Source organism: Caloenas nicobarica, unplaced genomic scaffold (assembly GCF_036013445.1).
Source record: "Caloenas nicobarica isolate bCalNic1 unplaced genomic scaffold, bCalNic1.hap1 Scaffold_663, whole genome shotgun sequence".
Lineage (NCBI taxonomy): Eukaryota > Metazoa > Chordata > Aves > Columbiformes > Columbidae > Caloenas > Caloenas nicobarica.
In genome coordinates, this window is record NW_027017652.1 from 1,230 (window position 1) to 23,866 (window position 22,637).

General features: G+C 62.4%; 2 protein-coding genes across 2 annotated transcripts; both read right to left on the minus strand.

Moving 5' to 3' along the window:
- Positions 1-514: 514 nt before the first annotated feature.
- Positions 515-20,194, minus strand: SF1 (splicing factor 1). Its single transcript, XM_065658134.1, is given in 14 exon segments — positions 515-1,535; positions 1,538-1,714; positions 2,735-2,878; positions 4,082-4,141; positions 4,952-5,189; positions 7,170-7,341; positions 7,896-8,003; positions 9,264-9,379; positions 10,117-10,300; positions 11,107-11,196; positions 12,035-12,187; positions 14,924-14,999; positions 17,116-17,241; positions 20,066-20,194. Coding segments are annotated over 13 exon segments (1,746 nt in total). The 5' UTR covers positions 17,171-17,241; positions 20,066-20,194; the 3' UTR covers positions 515-1,362.
- On the minus strand, positions 18,407-20,768 carry LOC136002888 (basic proline-rich protein-like). Its single transcript, XM_065658135.1, has 2 exons — positions 20,066-20,768; positions 18,407-18,417 (listed from the first exon to the last, which is right to left on the minus strand). The coding sequence occupies exons 1-2, from the start codon at positions 20,712-20,714 to the stop codon at positions 18,407-18,409; spliced, it is 660 nt and encodes a 219-aa protein (XP_065514207.1). The 5' UTR covers positions 20,715-20,768.
- Between the last annotated feature and the right edge of the window lie 1,869 nt (positions 20,769-22,637).

The window sequence follows — 22,637 nt, forward strand, 5'->3', positions numbered from 1 at the left end:
TGGGGAAGAGACACGCCCCCTCCGGGCTCGCCGGGGTCTCCGCCTCGTTAATTATTCATGAGTGGGCGGGGCTGGCGGCGGGACACGCCCCTTCCGCCGGGTGATTGGCGCCCCCTGGGGGCCCGGCGGGGACCTCGAGGCGCTGTGTGCCCCCCGGGCGCGGGGACCCCCCCGTGTCCCCCCCCGCTTCCTGTGTGCGACCCCACCGTGGGGGGGCCACGCGTGTCCGCGGGGGGGGGGCGTGTTCGTGCCCCCCCCCCCGTGTCACCGGAGCCGCTCTGAAGGTCGTGACATTTCGGGGACGCGGCGGTTGAGTGACAACCACAGGGGGTGACATCTGCCCCCCCCCGGCTCGGGTGTCACCGGGGGGGGGGGCGTGAAACCCGACCCGGGGGGAGGAAGGGGACACGAAAACATGGGGGGGGGCGCGATAAAAGCGGGAGTGGGGTGACAAGATAGGGGGCGGTGGCATTAAAAATTGGGGGGGGACGACACAAGAAATGAGCGACATGAATACAGAGGGGGGGCGGGGGGGCCCATCCTGCGGTTTATTGATACACAAAAGAAAGCGGGGGGCGGGGGGGGACTTCTACACGGGGGGGGGGACCCCAAAGCGGGGAGGGGGGGACATGGGGGGCATCGCAAAATAAAGGGGGTGCCCAGATGGGTGACGCTGCCCCCACCCCCCCACGGAGCTGCGCCCATTTTACTGCCCCCCCCCCCCGAATTTAGGAGCTGGGGGGACCCCGTCTGGGGGGGCCTGGGGGGTTTAAACCCGTTCACAAGGTGGTCCCGGGGTGGGGGGGGCCAGAATGGATCAGCCCACGGGTGGGGGGGGACACCCAACAATGGATCAGTCCAGATGGGTGGGGGGGGAATCCCCACAATGGTTCAGCCCACGGGTGGGGGGGGATCCCCATAATGGTTCAGCCCACAGATGGGGGGGGATCCCCACAATGGTTCAGCCCACGGGTTGGGGGGATCCCCACAATGGTTCAGCCCACGGGTGGGGGGGGATCCCCATAATGGTTCAACCCACGGGTGGGGGGGATCCCCACAATGGTTCAACCCACAGATGGGGGGGATCCCCACAATGGTTCAACCCACGGGTGGGGGGGATCCCCACAATGGTTCAGCCCACAGACGAGGGGGGGGTCTCTATAATGGAACAGCCCATGGGCAGGGGGACCCCCGTAATGGATCAGTCCAGACTGGGGGTCCCTACACTGGAAGAGTCCAACTCCACACGGGGCGGGGGGGGTTCCCCTCAGCAACCCCTCCCTATTTGGGGGGTGTGACCCCCCCTCCCAGAAAAAGGGGTGTCACCCCGTGTGTGTGTGTGTGTGTGTGTGTGTCCCCAGCTCAGTTCTGGGGGGGCGGCGGGGGGGGCGCGGGGGGCATGCCGAAGGGGGGCATGGCGGGCACCCCCATGCCCATCATGGTGACGAAATTAGAAGGGTCCATGGGGGGGGGCGGCGGGGGGGGCGGGGGGGGCGCGTACATCATGCCCCCGGAGCCAGGGGGCGGCGGGGGGGCGGGGGGGCCCCGGGGGGGAGCGGGGGCTGCACCCCGGGGGGCAAAGGCACCATGGAGGGGCTGGCGGGGAGCGGGGGGGCCCCCGAAGAAGCCGCCGCCGCCCCCCCCGCCGCACCCCCCCCCTGCTGCTGCCAGGGCGGGAGGGAGGCGCTGCCAGCGCTCGTGGTGGTCGTCGTACCTGGGAGGGGGGGCAATTAGCACCAGAGTTAATTGAGGGGGGTCATGAGACATCGGGGGTGGTGGGGGTGCATGTGGTTTAATTGGGGGGGGCAGATCTGCACTTGAGGGCCCCAAGAGCACCCCCCCCCCGCAATGGTACAGGCCTGAGGAGGTGGGTTAATGAAGGGTAAAGGTTAATTGGGGGGGGATGGATTGGTAGGGGCTTAATTAGGGAGGCAAAATTCGGGGGATCCCAAAACCACCCCCCCACCCCCGCAATGGTACAGCCCCGAGGAAGCGGGTTAATTAAGGTGAAGGTTGTCCCCAAACCCAGGCAGTTTGTCCCCAAACCCAGGCAGTTTGTCCCCAACCCCAGGCAGCTTGTCCCCAACCCCGTGTTTCACCCCCAACCCCTCGTGTCTTGTCCCCAAGCCCTCATTTCTGTCCCCAGCCCCCCATTTCTGTCCCCAACCCCTCATTTTTGTCCTCAAGCCCCCATTTCTGTCCCCAGCCCCGTGTTCTGTCCCCAAGCCCCCATTTCTGTCCCCAAGCCCCCATTTCTGTCCCCAGCCCCTCATTTCTGTCCCCAACCCCTCGTTTTTGTCCCCAAGCCCCCATTTCTGTCCCCAAGCCCGTGTTGTCCCCAGCCCCTCATTTCTGTCCCCAAGCCCCCATTTCTGTCCCCAAGCCCGTGTCCTGTCCCCAGCGCCTCATTTCTGTCCCCAACCCCTTGTTTCTGTCCCCAACCCCTCATTTCTGTCCCCAACGCTGTGTTTTTGTCCCCAAGCCCCCGTTTCTGTCCCCAACGCTGTGGTTTTGTCCCCAAGCCCCCATTTCTGTCCCCAAGCCCCCATTTCTGTCCCCAACCCCTCGTTTTTGTCCCCAAGCCCCCGTTTCTGTCCCCAACGCTGTGTTTTTGTCCCCAAGCCCCCGTTTTTGTCTCCAAGCCCCCGTTTCTGTCCCCAACGCTGTGTTTTTGTCCCCAAGCCCCCGTTTCTGTCCCCAAGCCCGTGTTCTGTCCCGGGGGCCCCGCACTCACTTGGCTGCCACAAGGGGGTGCTGCTGCTGCTGGGGGGCGGCGGCTGCTGCTGCCAGGGGGGCAGGGGGCCGGAGTGGGGGGGCGGCTGCCCACCGGGCGGGGGGGGCGGCGGGGGCAGCATACCCAGCGGCGGCGGCATCATACCTGGGGGGCACGGGGGGTCAGAGCGGGGGGGGCTATTGGGGGGCTGGGGGGGGGCTGGGGGGCAGTATTGGGGTGCTGGGGGGTCTGGGAGAGCAGTATTGGGGCATTGGGGGGGCATTATTGGGGTGCTGGGGGGGTCGGGGGGCAGTACTGGGGTCTGGGGGGCACTATTGGGGGGCATTATTGGGGTGTGGGGGGACACTGGGGGGCAGTAACAGGGTCTGGGGGGGCATTATTGGGGTGCTGGGGGGGTTGGGGGGCAGTACTGGGGTCTGGGGGGCTCTATTGGGGGGCATTATTGGGGTGTTGGGGGACATTGGGGGGCAGTATGAGGTCTGGGGGGGCATTATTGGGGTGCGGGGGGACATTGGGGGGCAGTAATAGGGTCTGGGGGGGTATTATTGGGGTGCTGGGGGCACTGGGCGGGACATTATTGGGGTGCTGGGGGTGTCAGGGGGCAGTACTGGGGTCTGGGGGGCACTATTGGGGGGCATCATTGGGGTGTGGGGGGACATTGGGGGGCAGTAATAGGGTCTGGGGGGGCATTATTGGGGTGCTGGGGGCACTGGGCGGGACATTATTGGGGTGCTGGGGGGCACTATTGGGGGGCATTATTGGGGTGTGGGGGGACATTGGGGGGCAGTAATAGGGTCTGGGGGGGCATTATTGGGGTGCTGGGGGCACTGGGCAGGACATTATTGGGGTGCTGGGGGGGTCAGGGGGCAGTACTGGGGTCTGGGGGGCACTACTGGGGGACATTATTGGGGTGTTCGCAGACATTGGGGGGCAGTATGGGGTCTGGGGGGCATTACTGAGGGGCAATAATAGGGTCTGGGGGGGCATTATTGGGGTGCTGGGGGGGTCTGGGGGGGCATTATTGGGGTGCTATGGGGGTCTGGGGGGGCATTATTGGGGTGTGGGGGGACATTGGGGGGCAGTAATAGGGTCTGGGGGGGCATTACTGGGGTGCTGGGGGCACTGGGCGGGACATTATTGGGGTGCTGGGGGGGTCGGGGGGCAGTACTGGGGTCTGGGGGGCACTATTGGGGGGCATTATTGGGGTGTGCGGGGACACTGGGGGGCAGTAATGGGGTCTGGGGGGCATTATTGGGGTGCTATGGGGGTCTGGGGGGGCATTATTGGGGTGTTGGGGGGTCTGGGGGGGCATTACTGGGGTGCTGGGGGGTATTTTGGGGGTCTCACCTTTTCCCTGGTGCAGCCGATAGACCCCAGAGCCCACTGGCGCATTTCCCAGGTACTGATCTTGAGGGAATGAGAGACCGTCGCCTTAGCGAGGGGGGGGACCCCCCCACACCCCAAAATCCGCCCCCACCCCAAAAATCCACCTTCCCCAACAAAAACCTTCACACATTCCTGTATTGACATAAGAAACTATTGCAAGGTGGGGGCAAAAACCCCCTTTTTTACCCCTCAAATCCTCATGTGCACCCCCCCACCCCTAAAACTCGCGGCCCCCCCACCCCAGAATACCCTCAGCCCTGAACTGCCCCCCAAAATCACCTCCCCAAACCCCCCCGACCCCACAAACCGTCCCAGGTTCTGATGGTGAGGTGAAAAAAACCTCCCACCTTGGGGGGGGGGGGGCTGCCAAAAACGCCTCTTTTCACCCCCAAAAAAATCACCCCCCCCAATCCCCTTAAACCAGTATCCTCAACCCCCCCTCCCCAAAAATCCCCACCAACCCCCCAAAATCTTCCCCCCCCCCAAAAAAAAAAGGTCAAGTCCTTATCTTGAGAAAATGAGACCTTTACCTTGGGTGGGGGGGGATTGCCAAAAAAACCCCTTTTTCACCCTAAAAATACACCCCCCCAGAAAAAAAAAAAACCTTTCTCCCAAAAATCCTCACACCCCCTAAAAAAATTCCCCCCACACCCCAAAAATCTTTACCCCCCCAACAGAAATTTCTGAAGTCCTCATGGGAATGAGACCATTACCTCGGGGAGGGGGCCAAAAAACCCCCTTTTTCACCCTAAAAAACACCCCCCCCGGAAAAAATCTTCCCCCCCGCCCCCCAAATCCTCACCCCCCCACCCCGTTCAGGATTGTCCTTACCCATGTGGTGGGGGCCCGGGTGGCCGGGGGGGTGGGGGCCCTGCCCCATGGGGGGGTGCGGCTGCATCCAGGGGGGGGGCCCGTTGGGGTTGTGCTGCAGGGGGTGCCCCCCCCCGCCGTGGCCGCCGCCCCCCCCCATCCCCGCCATGGGGTGGGGGAAGCTGTGGGGTCCCCCCCCGTGCATGGAATGGTACGGGCGGCTCTCCGAGGGGCTGCTGTTCATCCAGGGCGGGCGACTCTGCGGGACGGGGGGGTCACAGGGGGGTTTGGGGTTCGGGGGGGTGGTTTTGGGGTTCAGGGGGTGGGGTTTTGGGGCTCGGGGGGGGTTTGGTATTGGTGGGGTTTGGGGCTCAGGGGGGTGGAGTTTGGTATTGGGGGGTTTTGGGGTTCAGGGAGTGGGTTTTTGGGGCCCGGGGGGGTTGGTATTGGGGGGTTTTGGGGTTCAGAGGGTGGATTTTGGGGGGTGGTTTTGGGGTTCAGGGGGTGTGTTTGGTATTGGGGGGTTTTGGGGTTCAGGGGGTGGGTTTTTGGGGCTCAGGGGGGGTTTCGTATTGGTGGGGTTTGGGGCTCAGGGGGGTGGAGTTTGGTATTGGGGGGTTTTGGGGTTCAGGGAGTGGGTTTTTGAGATTTAGGGGGTGGTTTTGGTATTTGGGGGTTTTGGGGTTCAGGGGGTGGGTTTTGGGGCTGGGGATGGTTTTTGGGGCTTGAGCTTGGGTTTCGCGGCTTGGGGGTTGGGTTTTCGGGCTTGGGTTTTGGGGTTCAGGGGTAGGTTTCGGGGCTCAGTGGTTTGGTTTTAGGGCTGGGGGTTGATTTTGGGGTTCAGGGGTGGTTTTGGGGGTTCAGGGGGGGTTCTGGGGCTCGGGGCGCTCACCGGGGGGGGCTGGCTGCTGGGCTGGCTGGCGCGGTGGCCGCCGGACAAGGGGCTGGGGATGGGTTTTGGGGCTCAGGGATTGGGTTTTGGGGTTCAGGGCTGGTTTGGGGGCTCAGGACGCTCACCGGGGAGGGGCTGGCTGGCGCGGTGGCCGCTGGACAAGGGGCTGTTGTTTTTGGGGCTCAGGGGTTGGGGTTTGGGGTTGGGTTTCGGGGTTCAGGGTTGGTTTGGGGGTTCAGGGGTTGGTTTTGGGGTTCGGGGCGCTCACCGGGGGGGGCTGGCTGCTGGGCTGGCTAGCGTGGTGGCCGCCGGACAAGGGGCTGGGGATGGGTTTTGGGGCTCAGGGGTTGGGTTTTGGGGTTCAGGGGTGGTTTGGGGGCTCAGGGCGCTCACCGGGGGGGGCTGGCTGGCACGGTGGCCGCTGGACAAGGGGCTGTTGTTTTTGGGGCTCAGGGGTTGGGGTTTGGGGTTGGGTTTTGGGGTTCAGGGGGTGGTTTTGGGGTTCAGGGGTGGTTTTGGGGTTCAGGGGTTGGTTTTGGGGTTCGGGGCGCTCACCGGGGGGGGCTGGCTGCTGGGCTGGCTGGCGCAGTGGCTGCTGGACAAGGGGCTGGGGATGGGTTCTGGGGCTCAGGGGTTGGGTTTTGGGGCTGGGTTTTGGGGCTCAGGGGTTGGTTTTGGGGTTCAGGGTTGGTTTTGGGGTTCAGGGGTGGTTTGGGGTTCGGGGCGCTCACCGGGGGGGGCTGGCTGCTGGGCTGGCTGGCGCGGTGGCCGCTGGACAAGGGGCTGTTGTTTTTGGGGCTCAGGGGCTGGTTTTGGGGCTCAGGGGTGGTTTTGGGGCTCAGGGGTTGGGGTTTGGGGCTCAGGGGTTGGGGCTCAGGGGTTGGTTTTGGGGCTCAGGGGTGGTTTTGGGGCTGGGTTTTGGGGCTCAGGGGTTGGGTTTTGGGGTTCAGGGTTGGTTTTGGGGTTCAGGGGTGGTTTTGGGGCTCAGGGGTTGGTTTTGGGGTTCGGGGCGCTCACCGGGGGGGGCTGGCTGCTGGGCTGGCTGGCGCGGTGGCCGCTGGACAAGGGGCTGTTGTTTTTGGGGCTCAGGGGTTGGTTTTGGGGCTCAGGGGTTGGGGTTTGGGGCTCAGGGGTTGGGTTTTGGGGCTGGGGTTTGGGGCTCAGGGGTTGGGTTTTGGGGCTCAGGGGTTGGTTTTGGGGCTCAGGGGTTGGGGTTTGGGGCTCAGGGGTTGGTTTTGGGGCTGGGTTTTGGGGCTCAGGGGTTGGGTTTTGGGGTTCAGGGGTGGTTTTGGGGCTCAGGGGTGGTTTGGGGGTTCAGGGGTTGGTTTTGGGGTTCGGGGCGCTCACCGGGGGGGGCTGGCTGCTGGGCTGGCTGGCGCGGTGGCTGCTGGACAAGGGGCTGTTGTTGTGGGCGGCGTTGGAGCTGACGGACACCGGCGCCTCCCCCAGCTCGGCCATGAGCGACAGGTATTCCTTGTCCATCCGCGCCTTGTCCTGCGCCGACTGCGGGTCCCCGGGCCTGGGGGGGCACGGGGGGGTTAGCGGAGGCGGGGGGGGCATGGTAAAGTTGGGGGGGCACCCCTAAAGTGAGGTGGGGGGGCACCGACCACCCCCTGGTTCCACCCTCTCATCCCCATCTGTGTTTTGTCCTGTGCCGACTGCGGGTCCTGGGGGGGCACGTTTGGGGTGGGGCGCACCCCTAAAGTGAGGGGGGCACCCCTAAAGTGAGGGGGGGGCCACTGAACACCGCCTGGTTCCACCCCCTCCCCATCCTTGTCCATGCACCAACTGAGGGTCCCCAGGCCTGGGGGGGGCACAGGGGGGGCTATCAGAGGCGGGGGGGCAAGTTTGGGGCGGGGGGGCAAGTTTGGGGTGGGGGGGCACCCCCAAAGTGAGGTGGGGGGGCAACGACCCCTCCCCGCTTCCCCCAGCCATTTGCTCCCCATCCCTGCCCCGTGGCTTTGGGTCTGGGGGGGCACTGTGGGACCCCCCCCAAAAACATGCAGGGGGGTAGAGGGGTGGGTCACAGCGTGGGGGGGACTCCGGGGGTGGTTTTGGGGTGATCTGGGGTACCTGGCGAACTTGCAGTCGGAGGCGATGTGCCCAGCCCCGCCGCACTTGGTGCAGACCGTGGTGTTGGTGATGCTGCGCGTCTCGGTGCTCTGCCAGGGCCGCAGGATCCTGGGGGGCACCGCGGTTATTTTGGGGTGTGCAGGGGGGATTTCGGGGTGCGGGGCGGGGTATTTTGGGGTGCAGAGATTTGGGGGTGCAGGGCTTTGGGGTGGGGGGTTTCGGGGGTTGAGGGGGCAGGTTTGTGGGGCTCAGGGTGTTTGTATTTTGGGGTGCGGGAGATTTGGGGTGCAGGGGGGTATTTGGGGGGTACAGGGGTTATTCTGGGGTGGGGGGGGGTTGGGGGGGCACAGGGGTTATTTCAGGGTGCAGGCGATTAGAGTGCAGGGGTTTGGGGGTGCAGAGGGTTAGAGTGCAAGGGTTTGGGGGTGCAAGGGGTATTTGGGGGTGCAGGGGGTTATTTTGGGGTGCAGGGGGTTATTTTGAGTGTGGGGGTTATTTGGGGTGTGGGGGTTACTTGGGGGTGCACAGGGTTAATTTTGGGGTGCAGGGGCTTTTTTGGGGGCACAGGGGATTAATTTTGGGGTGCAGACAGCTTATTCGGGCATGCAGGGGGCTAATTTTGGGGGTGCGGGAGATTATTCGGGGGTGCAGGGGGTTATTTGGGGGTATGGGGGTGCAGGAGATTAATTTTGGGGGTGCAGAGAGGTTATTCAGGGGTGCAGGGGGTATTTGGGGGTGCACAGGGGATTAATTTTGGGGTGCAGAGAGCTTTTTTAGAGGCACAGGGGATTAATTTTGGGGTGCACAGAGCTTATTCGGGTGTGCAGGGGGTTAATTTTAGGGGTGCGGGAGGTTATTCGGGGGTGCAGGGGATTATTTGGGGGTATGGGGGTGCAAGAGATTAATTTTGGGGGTGCAGGGAGGTTATTCAGGGGTGCGGGGGGTTAATTTTGGGGGCGCAGGGAGGTTATTTTGGGGTGTGCGGGTTATTTGGGGGTGCACAGGGTTAATTTTGGGGTGCAGGGGTTTTTTTGGGGGCACAGGGGATTAATTTTAGGGTGCACAGAGCTTATTCAGGTGTGCAGAGGGTTAATTTTGGGGGTGCGGGAGGTTATTCGGGGGTGAAGGGGGTTATTTGGGGGTACGGGGGTGCAGGAGATTAATTTTGGGGGTGCGGGGGGTTAATTTTGGGGGCGCAGGGAGGTTATTTTGGGGCACAGTGCGTTAATTCGAGGGTCCGGGGGGTTATTTGGGGGCACGGGGAGGTTAATTTGCAGGCACAGGGGGTTTATTTTGGGGTGCGGGGGGTTAATTTTGGGGTGCAGGGGGTTATTTGGGGGCGCGGGGAGGTTAATTTGGGGGCCCCACCGGTTGTCGTCCTCCCGCAGCGTCCCGTTGAGCCGCGCCAGCTCCCGCAGCTGCATCTTGCGCAGGTCGTTCTGGTCCTCGGGCGTCTCGATCCCTTGCTTGAGGATGTTACGGATCTGCGGGGATTTTGGGGGCGAAATCACAGAATATCAGCGGTTGGAAAAAACCTCAAAAGCTCATCCTCAAAAGCTCTGGCACCCTCACTGGGAACAAGTTTTTTCTCAAATTTAAGTGGCGCCAAAACCACCCTGGGGTCAAACGGCCCCAAATCACCCCGGGGTCAAACGGGCCCCAAATCACCCCGGGGTCAAAACGGCCCCACATCACCCCGGGGTCAAACGGCCCCAAATCACCCCGGGGTCAAACGGCCCCAAATCACCCCGGGGTTAAACGGCCCCAAATCACCCCGGGGTCAAACGGCCCCAAATCACCCCGGGGTCAAACGGCCCCAAATCACCCCGGGGTCAAACGGGCCCCAAATCACCCCGGGGTCAAACGGCCCCAAATCACCCCGGGGTCAAACGGCCCCAAATCACCCCGGGGTCAAAACGGCCCTAAATCACCCCGGGGTCAAACGGCCCCACATCACCCCGGGGTCAAAACGTCACCAAAATCACCTCGGGGCTGCAAACGTCGCTAAAATCACCTCGGGGCTACAAACGTCGCTAAACCCACGCTGGCCACAAGGCCCCAGTGCTGGCCATGGCCACCCTGCTGCCCCGGCTCCCTTTTCGCCGCTCTCCAACGGCTCGTCCCCTCGTCACACAGCAACCCGGGGTTTGCCCTTGCCCAGAGCAAGACCCCACGCTCGCCGTGGTTGTGTTGAATTAAATTAACGCCGCACGGGCCGCACCTGCTCCACGGCTTTCTTGACGTTGTCCATGGTGTTGGCGGTGACCAGGGCGTGCAGCGGCTCGTCCTCGCCCGGCAGCATCTGCCCGTCCTTGCGGCCCACCTTGCCCTCCTTCACCGAGCCCTTCCCGCGGATCATGATCTTGGCGTTGCACTCCTTCTCGATGTTCTTCAGCGTGTTCCCCCTGCGGAAAACGGGGGGTCACGCACGGGAATTGGGGGGGGACACACCCCCAGATCTGCTGGGGAACCCACTGCGGGACCCCATAGCTGGGAGAGCCAGGAACGCCCCAGCATTGTTAGCAACACGAGCTCGTTAGGCACCCCCAAAATAATTAAGGGGATGCTGAAGGGGGGAACACCCCAAATAGGGGGAGGGGAAGGGGGTCACCCACCCAAATTGGGGGGGACACCCCCAGGCCTGCTGGGGAACCCACCGTAGGACCCCATAGCTGGGGAAATATGAATGCAGTAACGCCATTAGCAACACGGCCTTGTTAAGCACCCCCAAAATAATTCAGGGGACACTGAAGGGGGGAACACCCCAAATACGGGGTCACACACGGGAATTGGGGGGGACACCCCCAGATATGCTGGGGAACCCACCATAGGACCCCATAGCTGGGAAATACGAATGCAGTAACACCATTAGCACCATGGCCTCGTTAAGCACCCCCAAAATAATTCAGGGGATGCTGAAGGGGGGAACACCCCAAATACGCGGAGGGGAAGGGGGTCACCCACCCAAATTGGGGGGGACACCCCCAGATCCGCTGGGGTGAGCTGGGAACATGGCGACCCCCACATTATGGGAGTTTTGGGGACACGGGGGGAGCTGGGGGCCGTTACAGGGACGTCGCCGGCAAAAAGACGCTTTGACATTCTGGACAGCACCGCAGCTTCGTCAAGCCCCTCCGTTAAGCCTCATTAGCACCCTGACGTCGTTAGCGGGGTGTCGGGGTGTTGGGGTGGGGGGGCCCGCCGTCCCCACCTGGGCCCGATGAGGAGCCCCACGAAGTTGATCTCGGGGTACTCGTCCTGCGGGATCATCACCTTGTCGCTCACGCGCGTGGCCGGCGGCCTGGGGGAGAAACACCTTAGAAACGCCCCCCACCCCGAAACGGCCACCCCCTGTCCCCAGGGTGTCCCCAGGGTGTCCCCAGGGTCCCCCTATACAACGGTGAGTGGGCGGGGCATGCGGAGGGGGCGGGGCCTGCAGGCAGAGGCGGGGCTTGGGGTGGTGGGGCGGGGCTTGTGAGGGGGCGTGGCCTGCAGGCAGAGGCGGGGCTTGGGGTGGCGGGGCGGGGCTTGTGAGGGGGCGTGGCCTGCAGGCAGAGGCGGGGCTGGGGGGCAGGGCGGGGCTTGTGGAGGGGGCGTGGCCTGCAGGCAGGGGCGGGGCTTGGGGTGGTGGGGCGGGGCTTGTGAGGGGGCGTGGCCTGCAGGCAGAGGCGGGGCTGGGGGGCAGGGTGGGGCTTGTGGAGGGGCGTGGCCTGCAGGCAGAGGCGGGGCTTGGGGTGGCAGGGCAGGGCTTGTGGAAGGGGCGTGGCCTGCAGGCAGAGGCAGGGCTTGGGGTGGCAGGGCGGGGCTTGTGGAGGGGGCGTGGCCTGCAGGCAGAGGCAGGGCTTGGGGTGGCAGGGCGGGGCTTGTGAGGGGGCATGGCCTGCAGGCAGAGGCAGGGCTTGGGGTGGTGGGGCGGGGCTTGTGGAGGGGGCGTGGCCTGCAGGCAGAGGCGGGGCTGGGGGCGGGGCTTGTGGAGGGGCGTGGCCTGCAGGCAGAGGCAGGGCTGGGGGCGGAGCCTGAGGGCAGGGGGCGGGGCTTGGGGTGGCAGGAGGGGCGGGGCCTGCGGGGGCTGTTTAGGGACATTGGGGTGCCCGAAATCCCCCCCGAAATCTCCCCAAAATTTGGCGGGGGGCACCCACTTGTAGTCGGCGGGGGGCTTGAAGTCGGGGTTGAGCGCCACCATCTCGGTGATGAGGTTGTGCCGCTCCTCCTCCAGCTTCTTGCGCGTGCGGAACTCGCGCGTGTTCAGCCGCTTGCCCTCGCTGTTGTAAATGGGCTCGGGGGACGGGGACCTGATGGGGGGGGACATAATAAACAAAGGGGGGGGGGTCACCCCCAAGCTGGGACACCCCCAAAGCGGGACGCCCCCCCCCCAACCCAAAGGGATCCGCCAAAATTAACAGAATTGCGGGAAAGCCCCCCAAATCATCGCCCACCCCGCTCCGTCCTATAGCAAGAGGCTGCCCCGCTTTGGGGGGGGGGGGGCGCTAATTAGCGCTTAATTAACCCCCACACCTCCCCCCCCGTAGCCCACAACAACCCTCCTAAAGCCCTTTTCCCGTTTTGGGGCGGTTCGGTTGGTTTTTTCCCCTGGTTTTTGCGGCAAAAGTCCCGGTTTTGCCCGTTTCGCTGGTTTTTAAGAGGCAAAACTTGCGGTTTTTGACTCGGGGGAGAAGCTTTGGGTTTTTTGGGTGGTTTTTTTGGCAGCTCCAAAGGGAAGAGTCAAGGTCGCTTTAGCAGAGCCGTGCGAGGAAAAAAAATCTGAATTACGATTAAAAATCAAAATGATTAAAAATCAGAATAATCAGCGGTTAAGGAGGAAAAAAAAAAAGTCACAATTTTTCAAGTTTTGGTTAAATTCTGGACCTTTTTTTGTTTTTCTTTTTTTGTGTGCGTGTTTTTACCCTTCCCCTCCCGTCCCCAAATTGTAAAATTTTTTTTTTAGGCTGCAAGAAGGGAAGAGATTACGCGAATCATCCAAAAAAACACCGTCCGGTTTGGGGTGAAAAAGCGGCTTTTCAGGAGTCAACCGCGGTGGGTCCTGGCGGCCTGAAGGGAACTGTCGACGAAAGGTCAAAGTTCATCGCCGCTCGTTAATTATGGTTAATTAACACCCCCCCGCCCCGCCGCAGGCAGGCGTCCGCTGGTAATTAGCGCTAACGAGGCCCCGGCTCGTTAACGCGGCTGGAGGAGCAAGGCAGGGTTATCATCGATTTTCATGGATTTGCCCCCAAAACCGAACCCCCCCCCCGCCCCCCGGCCCCGGCTCGTTAGCGGCGCCTCGTTAAGGGGGTGGACCCCCCGGTTCAGCCCCGAAATTGGGGCCGAATTGGGAAAAATGGCGAATTGGAGCCTTTTTTGGGGTGAAAAGTGGGAGAATTTGCCCCGTCCAGAGGCGATTTTAACCAATTTGGGGGGAAATGAGGGAAAAACGCCCCAAAATCGGGCAGTTTCCCCCCAAAATGTCACCCCAGCCCCACCCTCATTAAGCCGCTGGGGCTAATTAAGGGCTAATTAAAGCCCAGAGAGCTGGGGCTAATAAAGGGGGTGGGACTAATTAAGGAGAGCAGGGGCTAATTAAGGAAATTGAGGTAATTAATCCGCCAGGTTGGGGGTTAACGAAGGGACAGGACGGGGGTGGAGCCTCCCCGGTGCCCAACCCTCATTAAGCTCCTATGGCTAATTAAGGGCTAATTAAGGCCCTGTGGCTACTTCGGGAGGTGCAGCTGATTAAGGAGGCGGGGCTAATTAAGGAGATTTAACGAAGGGCCCTTCTGCTGCTGTGGGAGGGAGGTGGAAGGTGGAGCCACCCCAGTGCCCCACCCTAATTAAGCTAATTAAGGGCTAAGTAGGGGCTAATTAAGGTCCTGGGGGTAATTAAAGGGTGCGGCTAATTAGGGAGGTGGGGCTAATTAATGACACAAGCAGTGGGTTAACAAAGGGCCCCTTCCCCTGCAGCGGGGGGGGGGCAGAGCCACCTTGGTACCCTGCCCTCATTAAGCTAATTAAGGGCTAATTGAGGCCCTGAGGCTAATTGAGGAGGTGCAGGTAATTGAGGAGGCGGTGCTAATTAACAAGGTGGGCAGCGGGTTTAACGAAGAAACCCCTTCCCCTGCTATAGGGGGTGGAAGGTGGAGCTACTCCGGTACCCTGCCCTCATTAAGGGCTAATTAAGGCCCTGGGGCTCATTGAGGAGGTGGTGCTAATTAAGGAGGTGGTGCTAATTAATGACACAAGCAGCAGGTTAACAAAGGGACCTCCCCCTGCCATGGGAGGTGGAGCTACCCTTGTACCCAGCCCTCGTTAGGCTAATCAAGGCCTAATTAAGGCCCTGTGGCTACTTAAAGAAGTAGGGCCAATTAAGAAGGCAGGGCTAATTAAAGAGATTTAACGAAGGGCTCCTTCCCCTGCTGTGGGAGGTGGAAGGTGGGGCTACCCTGCCTTCATTAGGCTAATTAAGGCCTAACTAGGGCCTAAAGCCCAACTGAGGCCTAACTGAGGCCTAACTGAGGCCTAACTGAGGCCTGAGGCCTAACTGAGGCCTAACTGAGGCCTAACTGAGGCCTAACTGAGGCCTAACTGAGGCCTAACTGAGGCCTAACTCAGGCCTAACTGAGGCCTAACTGAGGCCTAACTCAGGCCTAACTCAGGCCTAACTCAGGCCTAACTCAGGCCTAACTCAGGCCTAACTCAGGCCTAACTCAGGCCTAACTCAGGCCTAACTCAGGCCTAACTCAGGCCTAACTCAGGCCTCGGGGCTCATTGAGGTGCGGCTCATGGGAGGTGGAGCTACCCCGCCCTCATCAGGCTAATTAAGAGCTAATTAAGGAGGTGCGGCTGATCAGGAGGCGGTCCTAATTAACGAGGCGTGCAGCGGGTTAACGAGGGTCCCTCCCCCCCCGTGTCGCAGCGCCGGGTTTGGGGGGGGGGGGGTGCGGATCGGCGCGTGTTCCCCCCCCGCCCCCCAGCTCGTTAGCGCTAACGAAGGCGCCCAAACGAGGCAGCAAAGGTGGGAAAGGGGGTCCGACCTGTCCTCGGGGTTGGGGGGGATCCCCAGGTCTCCCGTGCGCAGTTTGCGGGTCAGGTCTTCGATCTGCAGTTGCACTGGAAGGAACCCGGTTAAGAGAACAGGGTGGAGAGACACAAATTACCACAAAAAACGCACATTTCGGGCAAAAAAAAAAAAAAGAGAGAAGAAATTAAAAAACGATAATGCGGTTGCGGCGAGAACGGCGCGTTCGTTAGCGAGAAAAGCAGCGGGGAGCGCGTCGTTATCGACGCAACGAGCAGGGTTACGTGAAACACGTATCGGTCACCAAATCCACAGTTACAGGTAAAAACAACAGGCAAATATCGGTAAAGGTCAAATACCGGCAAAACGCTCAAATATTGGTAAAACGCTCAAATATTGGGAACCTAAAATCAAACATCAGCGTCAAAAATCGAAATTGTCAGTCTGGAAATAGACGTTATCGGACCCAAAATAGACACTCTTATGCTAAATTAGGCGTTGAGAAAAACAGGCATTAACAAAAACATGCGGTTTTGCCCTAAAAGTACATTTCGTTATGAAAAAAAGGGATCGTTATCGAAAAAAAAAACGAGGTTATTGCCCTAAAATCAGGCGTTATTACCAAAAATAGACGTTATTACCCTAAAACCAGGCATTACGACCTTAAAATCAGGTGTTATTACCCCATAATCAGGGATTATTACCAAAAATAGACATTATTACCAAAACCAAACGTTACCCTAAATCAGCCATTAAAAAACACACGTTAACAAAAATTGACGTTAATAAAAATCGACGTTATTGCCCTAAAACTTCGTATTATCAAAAGGCATCGTTACCAAAAAACCCAGTCGTTATTAACCTAAAATCAGGTGTTTTTACCCTGAAATGAAGCGTTATTGCCCTAAAATCAAACATTTTCAACAAGACCACAAATTATTACCCTAAAATCACACATTATTACGAAAACAGGCATTGTTACCCCCAAAAAACCAGGTTATTACCTTAAAACCAGGTGTCGTTACCAAAAATAAACATTACTACCATGAAATTACAAGTGTTATTACCAAAAATCGACGTTCTTACCCTAAAATCAGAGCTTGTTATCGAAAATCAACGTTATTTCCCAAAAATAAACGTTATTGCGGAAGAAATGGGTTATTACCAAAATTCGATGTTATTACCTTAAAACCACATCGTATTATGAAACAACCACAAGTATCTTTACCAAAAACAGGCGTTTTTACCCTAAAACCAAACCTTATTAGCAATAAAAACCACCTTATGACCAAAACGTGAGTTATTGTGGTGCAAAAATTCAACGTTATGACCCAAATCATCAACATTTTTCCCCAAAACAAGAGATTGCTGCTAAAAAAAAAAAAAAAATGACACTTTAGCGAAACAAAGCGACGTTATTATCCCAGAAATAAACATTATTGCCCCAAAATGAACTGTTTTCACCTTAACATGACACATCATCACCTAAAAACCTCCTTATTACCAAAAACCAGACATTAACCAAAAAGCGACATCGTTGTCGGACAACCACGTTACTCCCCAACCTTTTTTGCCCCAAATCTAGTGGTTTTCACCCCAAACTGGTACCACTGTGGGTACCCCGTCCCCCCCAGTCCCCAATTCCTGGGCGTTTTTCCCCAAATTCTTGGGTTTTCGCCCCAAATCGGTACCAATTTTGGGCTGCTGTTTCCCCTCCAGCCCCAAGTCTGGCTTTTTTCCCCCAAAACTGCCGCTTTTCGCCCCAAATCGGTACCAATTTTGGGCTGCTCCGTTCTCTGTTTCCCCTCCAGCCCCAAGTCTGGGTTTTTTCCCCCAAAACTGCCACTTTTCGCCCCAAATCGGTACCAATTTTGGGCTGCTCCGTTCTCTGTTTCCCCTCCAGCCCCAAATCTGGGTTTTTTCCCCCAAAACTGCCACTTTTCGCCCCAAATCGGTACCAATTTTGGGCTGCTCTGTTCTCTGTTTCCCCTCCACCCCAAGTCTGGGTTTTTTCCCCCAAAACTGCCGCTTTTCGCCCCAAATCGGTACCGATGTAGCCGCCCTGCTCTCTGTCCCCCCTCACCCCCAATTCCGGCGGTTTTCGCCCCCAAACCCGCACCGTTTCTCCCCGAAGCGGTAGCGCCGCAGGCGCGCTGCGCCGCGCCCCCCCCGGCCCCAAAGTCGCGGTTTCTGGCCCCGGATCGGTACCGATGTAGGCGCGCTCCTGCTCGCGGGTCAGCCCGGGCGGGATCACCGTGGGCATCCCCGGGATCACCGTCTTCTGCTCCAGCGAGTCCTGGTTCCAGCGGCTGCGCTTCCGCTTCCGCGGGAAATCTGCCCGCAAACAGCCCGCGTCGGGCAAGACCCCCGCAGCTTTGGGGGGGTCCCGCTGTCCCCTGGGGGGTCCCTGTGTCCCCTGGGGGGGGTCCCTGTGTCCCCTGGGGGGTCTGGGGGGGTCCCGCTGTCCCCTGGGGGGTTTGGGGGGGTCCCTGTGTCCCTGGGAGGTCCCTGTGTCCATGGGGGGTCTGGGGGGGTCCCGCTGTCCCCTGGGGGGTCCCTGTGTCCATGGGGGGTCTGGGGGGGTCCCGCTGTCCCCTGGGGGGGTCCCTGTGTCCATGGGGGGTCTGGGGGGGTCCCTGTGTCCCCTGGGGGGTCCCTGTGTCCATGGGGGGTTTGGGGGGGTCCCTGTGTCCTTGGGGGGTCTGGGGGGGTCCCTCTGTCCCCTGGGGGGGTCCCTGTGTCCATGGGGGGTCTGGAGGGGTCCAGGGGGGTCCCTGTGTCCCCTGGGGGGTCCCTGAGTCCATGGGGGGTCTGGGGAGGTCCCTGTGTCCCCTGGGGGGGTCCCTGTGTCCATGGGGGGTTGGGGGGGTCTCTCTGTCCCCTGGGGGGTCCCTGTGTCCACGGGGGGGTTGGGGGGGGTCTCGCTGTCCCCTGGGGGGTCCCTGTGTCCATGGGGGGTTTGGGGGGGTCCCTCTGTCCCCTGGGGGGTCCCTGTGTCCATGGGGGGGGTCTCTCTGTCCCCTGGGGGGTCTGGGGGGGTCCCTGTGTCCATGGGGGGTCTGGGGGGGTCCCTGTGTCCCCTGGGGGGTCCCTCTGTCCCCTGGGGGGTTTGGGGGGGTCCCTGTGTCCCCTGGGGGGTCCCTGTGTCCATGGGGGGTTTGGGGGGGGTCCCTGTGTCCATGGGGGGTCTGGGGGGGTCCCTGTGTCCCCTGGAGGGTCCCTGTGTCCATGGGGGGTCTGGGGGGGTCCCTGTGTCCCTGGAGTGTTTGGGGGGGTCCCCATGTCCCCCAGTGGGTCCCTCTTGTCCCTTTCCTTCCAGCCCCCACAAAACCTCCCTGGACACATTTGCTCTCAGACCCCCCCCCCCCCCCAATGATTCTCCTGATCCCCAATACCCCCCCATCCCCCTTTTCTGTCCAGACCCCCCAATAATTGTCCTGACCCCCAGGAACCTCCCTGTTCCACATAATCTCCCACAACCCCTTTCCTTTCAGACGCCCTATAACTGTCCTGCTCCCAAATACCCCCCCGTGCCCCCATAACCCCACAGGACCCCATTCCTTTCAAACCCCCAATAAGTCTCCTGATCCCCAACAACTTGCTTGCCTCCCCAAACCCCCCCCAATAACTCCCCTCTACCCCCAAACCCCCCCTGGGCCCCCCCCAATAAACCCCCTGGACACCTGCACTCTTCCACTACTCCCAATAACTCTCCTGACCCCAAATAACCCCCCTGTCCCCCATGACCCCCCAGGACCCCTTTTCCTTCCAGCCCCCCCAATAGTTCTCCTGACCCCAAATAACCCCTCTGTCCCCCAGGACCCCTTTCCTTTCAGCCCCCCCAAGCCCCTCTGTCCCCCATGACCCCCCAGGACCCCTTTCCTTCCAGCCCCCCCCCAAACCCCCCTGTTCCCCATGAACCCCCAAAACCCTTTTCCTTTCACACCCCCCAAAAGTTCTGACCCCAAATAACCCCCCTGTCCCCCATGACCCCCCAGGACCCTTTTCCTTCCAGACCCCCCAATAACTCTCCTGACCCCAAATAACCCCCCTGTCCCCCATGACCCCCCAGGACCCTTTTCCTTCCAGACCCCCCAGTAACTCTCCTGACCCCAAATAACCCCCCTGTCCCCCATGACCCCCCAAAACCCTTTTCCTTCCAGACCCCCCAATAGTTTTCCTGACCCCAAATAACCCCCCTGTCCCCCATGACCCCCCAGGACCCCTTTCCTTCCAGCCCCCCCCAAGCCCCCCTGTCCCCCATGACCCCCCAGGACCCCTTTTCCTTCCAGACCCCCCAATAACTCTCCTGACCCCAAATATCCCCCTGTTCCCCATGACCCCCCAGGACCCTTTTCCTTCCAGACCCCCCAATAGTTCTGCTGACCCCAAATAACCCCCCTGTCCCCCAGGACTCCTTTCCTTTCAGCCCCCCCAAACCCCCCTGTCCCCCATGACCCCCCAGGACCCCTTTCCTTTCAGCCCCCCCAAGCCCCCCTGTCCCCCATGACCCCCCAAACCCCTTTTCCTTCCAGACTCCCCAATAACTCTCCTGACCCCAAATAACTCCCCTGTGCCCCATGACCCCCCCAGGACCCCTTCCCTTCCAGCCCCCCCCCCAACTCCCCTGCCCCCCAAGCCCCCCTGTCCCCCCAAACCCCTTTTCCTTCCAGACTCCCCAATAACTCTCCTGACCCCAAATAACTCCCCTGTGCCCCAGGACCCCTTTCCTTTCAGCCCCCCCAAGCCCCCCTGTCCCCCATGACCCCCCAGGACCCCTTCCCTTCCAGCCCCCCCCCCAACTCCCCTGCCCCCCAAGCCCCCCTGTCCCCCATGACCCCCCAAAACCCTTTTCCTTTCACACCCCCCAAAAGTTCTGACCCCAAATAACCCCCCTGTCCCCCAGGACCCCTTTCCTTTCAGCCCCCCCAAGCCCCCCTGTCCCCCATGGCCCCCCAAACCCCTTTTCCTTCCAGACCCCTCAATAATTCTCCTGACCCCAAATAACCCCTCTGTCCCCCATGACCCCCCAGGACCCCTTCCCTTCCAGCCCCCCCCAAGCCCCCCTGTTCCCCATGACCCCTTCCCTTCCAGCCCCCCCCCCAACTCCCCTGCCCCCCCGCCCCCCCGGCCCCGTTCCCTTCCCTCCCCCCCGTACCTGCTCTCCTGGCGGCCTTGGCCACCCGCCCCCCCGCTTCGCTCTGCCCGCCTCCTCCTCCTCCTCCCGCCGCCGCCGCCGCCGCGGGCCCCGCTGCCCCCCCGCCCTCCTCGGGCCGCTGCTGCGGGGCGGGCGCGGCCGGGGGCTGCTGCGGGGTGCCGGGCGGCGGCTGCTGCTGCGGGGCCGGCGCTCCCTGCGGGGCCGCGGGCGGGTCGTGGCCGGCGGGCGGCGAGGGGAAGCGGAACTGCCCGTAGGCCGCGGCTCCCGGGGCCGGCGGCTGCTGGGGGGGCGGCGGCGCGGCGGGCGGCGGCTGCTGCGGGGCGGCCACGGGCTGCGGCTGCGGCTGCGCCGGCGGCGGCGGCGGCGGCGGCGGCGGCTGCTGCGCCTGGGGCTGCGGCGGGGGCGGCGGCGGCGGCGGCGGCGGCGGCGGCGGCGGGAGCGCGGCGAACGGGTAGGCGGCGGCCGCCATGGGGCCCAGCAGGCCGGCCGGGGCCTGCGGCGGCTGCGCGGCGCCCGGCGGCGGCGGGGGAGGCGGCGGCGGGCCCGGGAGGACGAGGCCGGGCGGCGGCGGCAGCGGGAAGCCGGGCTTCCCCGGCGGCGGGGGCGGGTGGAGCTTGCCCAGCGGCGTGGCGTTCGCCCCGGTCGCCATAGAGCCTCCCCCTGCGGGCCGACGCGGCCTTCGCGAACCTTCCACGCCGCCGCGACCGCCGCGCGGCGCCGGTTGGCTGCGCGGCGCGTCAGTCAAAGCGGCGGCGCGGCGCGGTTGGCCGGCGGGGCCGCCCGTCCGCGCGGCGCCGCCGGGGATTGGGTGGGCGGCGGGCGGCGGGGGCGGGGGCGGGCGGCGAGGCGGCGGCGGCGGGGATTGGCGGGGAGGGAAGGGGGCGAGCGCGGATTGGGCGGAGCGGCGGAGGGCGGGCCCGCGGGGAGGGCGGGGCGCGCCGCTATTGGCTCCGCGCCGCCACGCCCCCGCGCCCCCGCGCGGCGGGGCCGGGAGACCCCGTGCCGGGCGCGCGTGACGCCGCGCCCGCCTCGCCCCCTCATTGGGCGGCCGGCTCGGCGGCGTCCGATTGGCCGCCTCGGCCGTCGCGCAAAGCGGGGCGCCGCCTGATTGGCGCGGGCGGCGCGGGGTGGGCGGGCGCTCGCGCGGAGCGTCGCGGGAGTTCGGCCGGCCCCGCCCCCCCGCGCCCCCCAAACCCGCGGGACCCCCCAAATAACGGAGCGGGCGGGAACGACAGCGGCGGTTTATTGGCCCGGACCCTCCGCGGCCCCCAAACCCCCCATTCGCCCCAAAACCCCGCTGTGCCCCCCCCCAGCCGCTCTGGGGGGCCCCAGTTCGCCCCGAGCCCCCCCAGGCCCCACGCGCGGATTCTTTTGCCCCCCACCCCGGTTTGCCCAATTCCAGCGGGTTTCGGTGCCCGCGGAGCCGGTTCGGCCCAAATCAAAACCCCTTTTGGTTCCCGACCCCCCTGGACCCCCCCGGACACCCATAACCCCCATAACCCCTGGACCCCTATATCCTCCTGGACCCCCATAACCCCCATAACCCCCGGACCCCCATAACCCCCATAACCCCTGGACCCCTATATCCCCCTGGACCCCCATAACCCCCATAACCCCCGGACCCCCATAACCCCCTGGACCCCCCCGGACCCCCATAACCCCCATAGCCCCTGGACCCCTATATCCCCCTGGACCCCCATAACCCCCGGACCCCCATAACCCCCCGGACCCCCATAACCCCTGGACCCCTATATCCCCCCGGACCCCCATAACCCCCATAGCCCCCTGTACCCCCATAACCCCTGGACTCCCCTATAACCCCCCCTATTTCCCTATAACCCCCTGTACCCCCATAACCCCTGGACTCCCCTATAACCCCCCCTATTTCCCTATAACCCCCTGTACCCCCATAACCCCCTGTACCCCCATAACCCCCTGAACCCCCATAACCCCCGGACCCCCATAACCCCTGGACCCCCCCGGACCCTCATAACCCCCTGAACCCCCATAACCCCCGGACCCCTATATCCCCCTGGACCCCCATAACCCCCATAGCCCCCTGTACCCCCATAACCCCTGGACTCCCCTATAACCCCCCCTATTTCCCTATAACTCCCTGTACCCCCCTATAACCCCCTGTACCCCCATATTTCCCTATAACCCCCTGTACCCCCATAACCCCTGGACCCCCTGGACCCCCATAACCCCTGTACCCCCACATTCCCCTATAACCCGCTGTACCCCCATAACCCCTGGACCCTCTATATCCCCCTGGACCCCATAACCTCTGGACCCCCTGTACCCCCATATTTCCCTATAACCGCCTGTACCCCCATAACCCCTGGACCCTCCTGGACCCCCATAACCCCCCATATTCCCCTATAACCCCCTGGACCCCCATAACCCCTGGACCCCATAACCCCTGTACCCCCTATATCCCCCTGTACCCCCATATTTCCCTATAACCCCCTGTACCCCCATAACCCCTGGACCCTCCTGGACCCCCATAACCCCCCCATATTCCCCTATAATCCCCTGGACCCCCCTATAACCCCCATATAACCTCTTGCAC

Coding starts and splice junctions, on each gene's coding strand:
- LOC136002888 (XM_065658135.1), bottom strand. CDS start 20,714: ATGGCGACCGGGGCGAACGCCACGCCGCTGGGCAAGCTCCACCCGCCC.